The 12,214-nt window shown below is 35.2% G+C and overlaps 1 protein-coding gene across 1 annotated transcript in view; it reads right to left on the bottom strand.

The window, feature by feature from the left end:
* LOC149417801 (homeobox protein rough-like) overlaps positions 1 to 11,646 on the bottom strand; it is a 38,179-nt gene extending 26,533 nt beyond the window's left edge. The window contains exon 1 of the mRNA XM_089639853.1: positions 11,148 to 11,646. Within this exon, the coding sequence (XP_089495979.1) occupies positions 11,148 to 11,646 (499 nt within the window). The remainder of the gene's footprint in view (positions 1 to 11,147) is intronic.
* Positions 11,647 to 12,214: the final 568 nt, after the last annotated feature.

Below are 12,214 nucleotides of genomic sequence, written 5' to 3'. Positions count from 1 at the left end.
AATAATACGCAAGAAACACAAGTGTACTGGGCGACAATTTGTACTGACGAATTATAGTGGAGAAGTTATTTTCCAAATAATTAAATATATTGTGCCATAAACTCAAGCGATGTTTACGTACGTACTTAGGTTGGCATTAATACATAGACGAATATATTACGCTGGAATATCTTTGCGATTTGCACCGAATAAATTTGCTACAACAACATCGATAAATAATTTAATTACCCAAAATATCAAAGAGTACCTATACCTAGGCATGTAATTTCAAATAGCGGGCGAGTATTGCTAACTGAATTCTTTCACAAAATGAATGTAATTTGCGATTGAATAGGAACAAATATGGTTCTAGAATTACCAAATGTAATTCTCAATTTAAATAATGCGGCTCGAATAGGACCAAATGTAATTGTCTATTTAAATAATGCGGCTCGAAGTGACCAAATGTTGCGGCGTGATTGGACTGTAATTGCGGTATTTGTGATATTGTTTGATTGACTTACCAATATCTCCAAACTGTCGGCACCTTCCACTTTGCTCTGCTTTAATCACCGGTGGGGGTAATTGTTAGTATTGGAGGAGGTCAAGGAAAAGGAATAGTGATATTAGAATTGCGAAATGGTTCAATGCGTTATAGATTGCTATTTTTATGCACTTTTCACGGCGTTCTTTGCGGTATAACATTTGCCGTTTTTAGCGCGGCGCGGTGGTTTTAATAACTCAAGATAGGTTATGCGGAAAGCGGTTGTACTTGCGGGCGGCGCGATACTTTAACAACTGACTTGATGTAGGTAAACGCGCGGAACGCGGGCGGGAAACAACTCGAACCAAATACTATGCAACAATAACTGGCCCGAGCAAAAGGTTTCCTAATAAACCATCGGTAAAAAACGAATGTGTTATGGTGATGTCGGAACACGTGTTCATAAAAATTCTAATCATTTCGCATTTTGTCATTATGTATTAAGAGGACATATCTCACTAGGAGATTCGGAGATGAGCAATTAAATCAACCAAGTAATAGATAATTTGACGCCATTATATAAATTAAGATTTTTGCCTGTGGCGCATTTTTTCTGCTATATGAAACGCTCATTTTATGTTTTGGTGATAAACGAAGTACTGCAGTTTGTGTAAACATCATATTTTAAAAATGGTGTCCTAACATTGTATTTTTATTACTTATCTAACTTTAAAAAACACATTCCTGTTTTCGTACCAAGTACTAACTTCTCTGTGCCATGATAAAGCCCACTGGGCTCCATTTCTTTTGTGCTGCGAAGGTATCCTACATTCCAGGGTCGCAGTAATACTTCATATAAGGGTAAGTACATAGACATATGAATATTAGCAGACCTGCCCTAAGTGATTAAAAGCGTATTATCCCCACTCCCCATACCGGTTCCATTGGAGCCGGCTGTGCTCGCGTATGGCCTCAAGTGAAATTTGAAAACGTGACGTCATCATTCTTGTGCGAACTATGGTCGAGGCATCATCGGTTCATTTTACGAAATAACACGGCAAAATGTTGACTTGTACTATGAAAACTTGTAAAAATAGATGTGAAAAAGAGAATAAACCCAATTGTCGTATTACATTCCATATATAAGCATTATTTTACTTTATTTTAAGCATATTCACATCGTATAATATGAATCAGTTGTTACTATCACATCGAGAAACGTCTGGACGCGAAACACAAAGCTGGTTGGTTGCTGGGAAGTAAATTATGAACATTTATAAAAGTGTCTTAACTAAATACTTAAACGAAATATTCGACTGTGAAAATAGAACCGAATTTTTTTGCCGAATTTGGACTTCGCAAATTTGTTCATAACGTGGCGAGTAATTTGCGCTCCCATGTAAAAATGTCTATTCATTCAAAAGCAGATTTTACTTTTAAGAACTAAATGGTGATATTATAATGCGAGATGCCTATTTACTGTCAGATTGATTTATTGACAAATCACAGTCAGCTTCACTCCCTTCGTTCTTCAACAGTTGATTTTACCCCTCGCCATTATCTTCTCGTCTATTAATCCCTATGTCTGTGGGTAAGTACCTACTTTAGAACCGGTCCTGCGTACACCAGATGGTCAAGTTAAACCGATATTGTCGCATTTCGTAATGATATATATTAGAAAAAGAACAAGTGTTCTTGATATATTCTGAATGACCAAAATTTTATCAGGAAGTTGGCACGCTTAACATCGGTCAGGCGTTTTACTCATATATTCACCAGTACACCTACAGAAAATCACTGAATATCAAATAGACTTTGAAATAGTAAATCAATCCGAGTCCCTTTTTCTGTTGTGTGTATTTAGCCAGTCCGCCTCTGCTGTGGAGGAAAGTAGAGGGGCAGTTGGTTACTATGGCAATTGATAACAAATCTTTTCATTTCATATCCTTTGATTCGGTCAGAAATCCTCCCGATTCAATCGCAGCCCACATCTTCACCTGTTTCATTTCACACACTTTAATATTTATGTTACCTTTATTGACCAATCTTATACTCCGTATTATTACTTGCCTTTGAAGTCCTTTAATAACGTCAATGGTTCATTTTATAATCTAGAATCTATATTTTGTGACCTAAGCTTTACAGGTGGTAGGTAGGAACCTATTTCTAATTTAAGTAAATTTCGTGGTCTTTTCTAAAAGTAAGTACCCACATTTTTACATTGAATAGCTTATGCCATCTTTCGCACATTAGACTCAGGTCGTGATAATGAAGGACAACGATCACAAAAGCTGAAATCTGGAATATAATTAACAAGTGTACAAATTAATAATATGTAGTTAAATCATACTAACACACCTAACATAATATACACCAGTAGGTAGAGGAAATTATTTTTAAAGAGCGCTATTCAATGTGTTTGTGAAAGAAGATTCTGTTTAATCTGTACCCATTGCATTGTGAAAATAATGCCCATTGAATTGGAATGGTGCAATATTTTTTTAAAAAATTTCGCTGTCCGTTTCTCCACAGCATTTTTTCAACTTTCATTGAGATAGTATAATCAGGTACTACTTTATTTATGTTATAAATGAAAAAAACACTATTTTATAAATGAACAAACACCCGTTAATATCGGAAAAGACCTTCCATGACCATAATTCATAATAAAGCATACAAAGTACTTATTTTACGGTAGATACCTACTTAAGATTTCATAATTCTCTATAATGGTCTCTATAGCGAAAATATGTTCTAATTTTTTAGTAATACGTTGCAATACTAGATTCGAAATTTAATATTAAAAAAATAGTAGATGCTCGTATTATAAATTACAACGTTTTGAGGGTTATTATTATTGTGAAATATCCTATAACAGTGAATCTAAATATGAAAACATTTTAAGCGCCTTTCCCTTCGCTTAAACTATTTTTTAAAACTAAACGGCAAAATTAATTGTCCTGAAATATTTTCAAACTTTATTTTTTAAAATTATTATTAAGTATTTATCTAGAAAAAAAACACTCACTCAACGATAATAAATGCACTGCATAACGTCTGTGAAGTAGTTTAATCAATGAACAGAAGAATATAATTCGCTCGCCACTCCTAGATATGATAGAAAAATAAAAGTTCGTATAATAATTATGCAGTTAAGAAGACATCCAAATTATTAATTCGGAAACATACCTTTAGTTAAATTTAAACAATGCATTAAATACGAAACTTTAAAGGATTATTAATAACCATTGACAATTTCATCGACAGTTTACTAGAAAATAAATAAGTGCACAAGAATTAAAAATAAAAGTAAGTTCATTTTGAGTCTGATGATGCCTTTGTAAGACGAAACAACTGTCACACGAAATAACAATTACACATCAGAATTTGTAGACATAATCTCTAAGACGAAACAGCTGTCACACGTAATAACAATTACACATCAGAATTTGTAGACATAATCTCTAAGACGAAACAGCTGTCACACGTAATAACAATTACACATCAGAATTTGTAGACATAATCTCTAAGACGAAACAGCTGTCACACGTAATAACAATTACACATCAGAATTTGTAGACATAATCTCTAAGACGAAACAGCTGTCACACGTAATAACAATTACACATCAGAATTTGTAGACATAATCTCTTTCTTATAAATTGAATAATTATATTATTGAATATTTGAAAGAAAAACAAAAAAACTTTGTTTATACGTATGTACTGGTTTTATTTAAATTCAGAAAGGTATTATTAGATTGCAAAGAGGTCCTTACGAACTTGCTAGAATATGCTACCTTTAATCTTACTTTGCAGAAATTCTAATACACAGGTCGTATTCATCTTTACAGAATTCTGTTAAAAAAGTTAAATAACATCCGTATCCAAGGGAACCTTCTTGGATGGCTGGATCTCATATTTGTCATATGTGAGTCAATTACTAACGATCAACGGGTTCAACTCTAATCCATAATGTTCCACAAGGGTCTCATCTTGGACCCTTACTACTTAGATTTTTTATTAATGACTTAACGTTTCGTATTCAATGCAAATATTCATTTTCCGACGATGATTTGAAACTTTACGAAGCCATCGAATCAGAAGAAGACTGTCTAAAGCGGCCGCTACACTACTCGCTTCGACGCTTCGACGAAGTCCTCGACGAAGTTCGAAGTGCGTGCCCACACACTTCGCAACTTCGCGAGTAACTCAGTCCAACCAGTCAGTTATTGGTTTATTTATGCCGTGACGCATCGAGTCCTTTGACTCGGGCGCATTTACCGACAACAATCGGAAGTCTTGCGAAGCGAAGCGAAGATGCCCGAAGCGAAGCGAAGTTCGTGCCCACACTATCGTATTCGGTCAACTTCGATCAACTTCGCGAGTAGTGTAGCTGGGCTATAAGAAGGCCGTAGACAGTGTTTCTCTGCGGCGCGAGGGAAATTAGATTGACTTAAAGTGCAAAGAAATTTCCTTTACATGTAATATAAGAAAACATGATTTCTCGTATAGTATACAGGCTACGAAAATAAAAAAAACAACTACTTTAATTAAAAACCTTGGAAACCTATTTCACAGCATATTGACTTTCGACCAACATACATATTTAAAAAAACGGTGAAAAATGCTATCAAGACATGTTACCGCAAGCCACTAAGCTTTTAAAATGGCTATTAGCTGAGAAGTAACTATTTTGAATTTGAAAGCAAAATACGATTAATAATTGATTAGACAATATTTTTCAAATTTGTTAATAATCTAGTTGACAATAATTAAGTAAATAGGTTAATACTATACATTAGACCTATACAGGGTGTATCGGCACTAACCCGACAAACTTTAACCAGCTATTCCTTAGCACATTCGGAGTAAAAAATGTTATGGGCACTTTGCTGTCCGGTAGCATTTTTTTTAAAATTAAAAACAAAAAAATTTAAAATTTCCACACTACATCACTGTCATTGACATTGCGTTTCGTGTTCAACAGCTGTTATAAGCAAGTATGTCAAAAAGCGTATTCGCTCTTTCGCACACACTAAATAATAATAGTTAAAAATGAAACGAATGGTGCCGTGCTATTTCGTTGTGACTGTAAACGTGCGCCAATATAGGTACACACGTGCATTATTCAACGGAATTCGAATAAAATATTTGCCAGATGGGTTTTCAAACTTTGTCAAAGGGTAAAACAGTGGTGACATGTGGTGAAAATATGAATAATAATTTTTTTATTAAAAAAAAACGTTACCGGACAGCAAAGTGCACATAAGATTTTTTTCTCCAAATATGCTAAGGAATAGCTGGTTAAAGTTTGTCGGGTACGTGCCGATACACCCTGTATTTGCAAGCAATTTTGATTTGTTTTGGAAAAATATACACCCAAATAACACTGATTAATAATATTATACCAAGAATCAATGAAACAAGTAAAATCCACAACTTTGACATATTTTCAAATTCCTTTAATTCATACAAAAACTCGTTACGGAAAGCCATAACTGATGTTAATTTTTTTATTCATAATTCATCGTTAAAATATAAATCAAATTAATTACAAATCATTAATAAACCAAGTAAAATCTTCGGACTGCTTTGTCGTGACTTTGTTTTGCCTATCGTAACATTTCCCTTTGTTTGCATGCACAGAGTTTCAGTCGAAAAATTAAAATTGTTGCTTGCAACTAAAACACCATGAGATATTTCCAGGCAAATTGCTTATAATGTATTTTATTTGGACGCTTTTATATAAATATTTAGTTTGTGCAAGAGGGCGCACCTTCAATTGGTAACGCCTTACCTAATGCTACGTATACATCTGCGAGCCGAACTGCCGAACTGAACCTCAACTTATTGGAAAGAAACAAAGCAACCGCAAATGGTGCGAAACGCCGCTTGCAGTTGATTCGTTTCTTTCCCGTAATTTGTAGTACGGTTCGCGTTTCGGTTTGCAAATGTATACGTACCCTAAGATATTCTTTATCAATGATATCTGTGGGCAATACGCAGTAGGTTTGTTTTGTTACATCTCCTAAACCGCGAATGACAATCACATAATTATTTCGAAGTGGCCGTGAAAATCTGACTGATTTAAGTTATGTAGGTAAGATCTGCGACGTATGAGTAGTATGTGTATGTGGATGTACTGTGAAAGTGCTACGGCGAAGTGATGGGTATAACCGAGTCTTTCGAATTAATCGTTCTGAATCGAATAATTATCGGATATTCAACTGTGATTCAATGTAGCTTTTCCTGGCTGTTTTATAAGCTGAAATTTTCGTATTCTTAATTTACATCATATTGTCCCATTCGTATTCCACGCTTGAGCGAACGGCAATACTTTAGGGGTCTAATCCTAATATAGTTTTTTAAATAAATAAATTCTAATTAAAAAAAAATGTTATAAAAAATCGTTAATTAATTATTATTATTAATCGTTATTTAATTTTGCGAGTGATTCACGTGTTCGAATAACAAAATGCCACCCTAATATTTCAACTATTAAATAGAACAGCTAACCGAGCGGGAAGAAATAATAATTAAAAAGGTGTATTTATGCAAACGCTTTAAAAACTCACAAAAATATGAAGTTTATCATAACTCTCCAAAGTTTCGGAGTATGAAAGTGGCACACGGCGTATAAGTTCCATGACAGTGCTCAACAGAGACAACACTTGCTTGGGAAAGTCGTCAGGCAGACAACTCCTGCCATGTTAAATCAAGATGGCATTAAACATTATCCAAAGGGAAGATTTACAATTTTATCTGTGCATTGATGATGAATGTCGTTACTGTACAGATTATGGAGCTACTTGTGCAAACAAAGATATAACATGCTCTTTACTAAGACACTTTGGACACCGTCGTCGGTCATTCACTAAACTGAGAGCTAGCACCAGAAGAAGTTCATGGCAACACTGATAAAGTGGAAATCAAGAAGTAGGGAAAGGTCTCCGATGCATTCGACTGATCCTTGGTCAAGTCGGCGCGCCTTGAGGAATGTAGAAGAATTGTTAATCAGGACAGTTGGAGTTGGGGTCATGATTCTCAGCAATGAAGCAACGACAAGAGGAAGCAAAAGTTATGGCTTTTTCATTGCGTTGACTATTTTTCGTCTCTGTACCATTATACATACGTTATTTTTTAACCATTTGAATATCTCGATTATTCACTCGAATTAATTTTCGAAATGAATATCTCGATTATGCCCGTCACTTTTACGATGGTATTAAAGCCTTAATTACCTTGTAATCATGTTATTGTGTTTAGCATCAACCGCAACGCGCCGACCTGTCAAGATAATTATATTATTTATGGTTGTGGCTTTCTTTTAAACCTCCTTTTTAATAAACACCCTTCGGAATATCTTCTCATTAATTAATTTCCCTTGTAGGTAGGCGACACGTTACGCTATATACGCATCATGGCTTATCCTATTTCAGCATATCGCTCGCCATACACTACCAATGGGAATATATGGCGATTGATATGCTGAAATAGGCCAAGCCACGAAGCCAAGTCTTCACACATTTAATATACAAAGGAGAATGTCTGTTTGTAGCGGATGGGCGGGCTGACCGTCCCTACTCCTTAAAGCAGTATCTTAATACTTTTGATAAAATTTTACACACTTGACGTTCAAAAGTAGAGGACTTCAGCTATGTATGTATCTTTCAGCTATGTATGTATCTCGGCATGGATTGAATTTATACAAATCTCAGTTTTATTCTGAGATTGATGAAATTTTGCACACTTGACCCACATTAATGTTTTAATTTTATTTATGTGTATCTACTCTATAGTGGGCAATAATACGAATCGTAAAAATAATACGACACAAAAAAATATTTTATGTTCAAATAGGTAGGAAAATAGTAATCGCCTTTGTTCTGTTGGCAGTAACAATCAGGTAAAGACGGTAATCATATAATGGCTGTTTTCAAACATAAAAATATCAGATAATATTATCAAAAATACTAATTTCGGTTGATCATTTTCAAAATCGGAGCTGATTATGTGAAGAATTCAGACAAGCAATAAATTACCTCATAATTATTATAAACCATTTTAATTTGTCATTTTCAAAATCGGAATTGATTTTTCATGAATTCAGAATATCCAGTTATTTTTCACGGGTCTGCGCTAGTTATTCAATAATACCAGTTCTGTTGATGTGTCATGGCAGAACAAACTACGAGTGGTTCTGAACTTCAGGCATCGTGGTTTCGAACCTTTACAAGCAAGTCCTCCATCGCAGGACTAGCAGTAATACAATAAATTATTATTACCTACAACAAGTTTAAACGCAATTCCAGATAAAATTTTACTATCAGTCCATAGTTTATATCAGGATTTCCAGAGTGGAAGATACTCTCAGTATCGCCCTGGTGTAAGACCACTATTCAGAATAGAAACGTCTTTGTCCGTGTTTGGTGACCAGATATGAATAGCCAGGTACTCTTCCACCTTCTCCTCCCCACTACCTTTAGCCTCACAACAAACTCCAATTGGGGATGCCATAGTCTCACTGACTCCAGACGGATGGGTGCAGTTGGGACTCTTGTGCGGATTAACATAAAAAATATGATTTATGCCCTTAGACTTTTACAATAAAAGCTTTCGTGCTGTGTATTAAAATTTATATAATACGTAATAATAAAAATAATAATAGTCTTATTCCCAGACAACCTCTAACAGATTTTTAAATATCGTCATCATCATCGAAGTGATTGTGAACTTCATGTGAGAGGACCGATGTAAATCGGTGGGAGTCGGGTGGAAGTACTGCGGAGGGGACTGGGGATAATTTTCATGTTATAATGTTCACCCACATGAAGGGTTGCTTGGGTGATGAAGACCTTCAAAATGCTGTATAAATGACTTCTAATTATACTTTAATTCAAAGGTAATTTGCAAATTTGTGGAACGCCATAAAGTGCTTGAATTTAAATGGCGACTTTGTTGAAAAATAGTGGAAATGAGGCACGTAATAAAATATGTGCACCTATCTATGCAAGATTTTATCTGTAAACAGTGGTTAATTTCCGAACAGCCCTCGTACCAATGAAACTAACGACGGGTTGTTTCACAGAATATGAACAATTCATCGAATTTAAAAGTTAATATTCAAGTTCTGTGAAAATTCTATTCATGTTCTGTTACTATCCAATTAGTGTGAAATAATCGGCCCATTGAATAGAACTTTCACAGATCTTGAAATTTAACCTTGAAATTTGATGAATTGTTTAAATTCTATAGAACAACTGGCCCTAAACGCCATTTTTAAGTGATTATCGTAAATCTAAATAATTACATACTCTTATGAAACATGCCATTATTAACAGGTTTTATTTCTTAATTAAATAAGACTCTCGGTAGATCTATAAATAAGTACTTACTCCTATCTTGGTTCCATGCGCAAAATTGTTTATTGCGTCAATAACAATTAAACCATTATTTTATCTTGAGGTAGAAAACTTGAAAAAATACCATGACGTGGCATTTAAAAAAGGTATTTTAGGTTAAAAACGTCAGAAACTTTAAACATCAAATGTAAAATAAAACTTAATAGCTGTTTTAAAGTGACTATTTATGATTTTTTCAATGCTTACTCGGTTTTGTTTTCGACTTCTAAGCTATTTGGAGTTTAGTAATAATAATAATAAGTCATAATCACACATCTGCCTCGATGATAAACACTGTAGTGCTGTCCGAAACGTTGGCTAAATAAGAAGGTAGCGCAAAACGACATAGTACCGCAAAAATAAATCACTATAATAGGTCGTGAAAATCTCAAATCATCAGTCCTGATAAAGTTTGGCAGCTCGAGTGAAACAGCTTTCATCGAAGTAAATTAATTAAAGTGTAATTTTTTGAGTCTTATTTTAATTGAACATGCTAACTCCAAAAAGTGTTTTGGCATTGTCAGACGATTATTTCATTCTAATAAATTTAAAAATGTAGATATCCAAAATTTTTAAAAACAACCATTAAGTAATGTAAAATTGTAGGTACCTATCTTATTTAAGAAGGACCAAAACGTTTTTTTTTGTTTACAAAACAATAATGACGGTCTGTAGGGTTTTTAACAAAACACCACATAAATATTTAAAAGGTTAACTTATAATAGTTAATAATGAATACATGGAGCAAGTAGGCGAGTGTGCGTTTTTGAGAGATGGAAAGAGGCTGATAGAGATATTGATAGAAGAGGTTGGTACTAGCACTCCACAATGGAGTGCTAGTACCAACCCTGATTTATGGCAGTGAGGCATGGAACTGGTAGAAGAAGGACGAAAGTAAATGCTTCAGAAATGAGATCCCTGAGGCATACGTGTATAAAACCATGTATGATCGTAAGAGAAATGTGTAGAATCGAAAAGAATGAAAGGCTGGTGGAACGGAAAGCTTAGATGGTTTGTATATTTATAGGGAATGAACAAAGGAAAGAGTGTAAGGAGAATATTATATGACGCGATTGGAATGGTAAACGAAGAACTCCCGAGAAAGTGTTGGCACGATCAAGTGAACCAGATACTTGAGAGTCGGAATAACATAAGAGTAAAGGCAAGGAGTGTGTGCCAAGACCGAGTTGTTTGGAGGTCCGTCCTCTCTGCTTCTACCCCTGTGGGGAAACGGGGTGATAGTTAGATAGTAACTCTCAATAGTCAATTAAAGGTACTCACGGAATGCTGAAAGGCCAGCATGGAAGGGTAGAGCAGGGAACCAGCAGGGCGGGGGAGGAAGCGCGGGCAGCCCCACCAGGGGAGCAGAGTGCCCCATCTCTAGATCTCTGCTTCCTGCTGGAACTCCTCCTGCCACTCCAGAAGAACTAACCACGTGGCGCCACGCCGTCCTCTCACTGTTATCATCTTCGTTTATCTCCACGTCGGAAGACGATAGAGAATTCGCATCACTACCAAATTCTAAGCTTTCTTCGTTGACTTGCCCATTTATGAAAGAGTTAGCATCGCACGTTTTTGTCTTGTTTTCAGTAGCCTTTATTTCTTTGTTTTCCGCGTGCGTTTTTTCCGATTCGAGATGGCCATATATTCGGGCGAAGAATTCTCTTGGAGACGACGGTCGCGGAATGACTAAAGTGTTTGTAGGCTGTTGAATTGTTAATGCGCGATTTGTTGTTATTTCTTGGGCAGGAACGTGCGGTCTTACTGATAATGGCTTCATTTTCAGATACAAATTACACAATCACCAACATGATATTGAAATAAACATTAAAATATTAGTCTTCGGGTGTTGATTTTAAAGCTTATAATTATTATTTCACAAAATTTTTAACAAGTTCGACAATACTTAAACTGGATAAATTATTATCACATCGATAAATTGCGATAGTTTTCAAAGGTACTGTAAAAGTTCCGTGGTATATTATTTTTTAATCAGGTTTCAGACGTCAAGTTCGTTGATAAGAGCAATCTGTCCAAGTTAAGGGATGAACGTAAACTGTTATTGAGAATTAATATTCCCTGTGATATCGCCCAATAAATACAGCAAAGTGGGGGAGTAACAGGATGACGCGCTGTCCCTCTCGATCACGAAAGGAAACCCCGTGATATTTGAAAGAAAAAGAGATGGAACACAGAGTCCGTTCATTCACTGAAAAAACGGGAAGCGCATTTCAGGGGACTTTAATGAAGGGGCTGGACAGTGGCATACATTATTAAAAAAAATATAATTTTTTTTTTTTTAATGTCACATGGCGTGGAGCTAGTGAAAATAAGGGTGGGATGTTTAA

This window comes from Hesperophylax consimilis, chromosome 14, assembly GCF_061612785.1.
Source record: "Hesperophylax consimilis isolate HC1 chromosome 14, BYU_Hcon_1.0, whole genome shotgun sequence".
NCBI lineage: Eukaryota > Metazoa > Arthropoda > Insecta > Trichoptera > Limnephilidae > Hesperophylax > Hesperophylax consimilis.
This window is presented reverse-complemented; position numbering and strand designations above follow the sequence as displayed.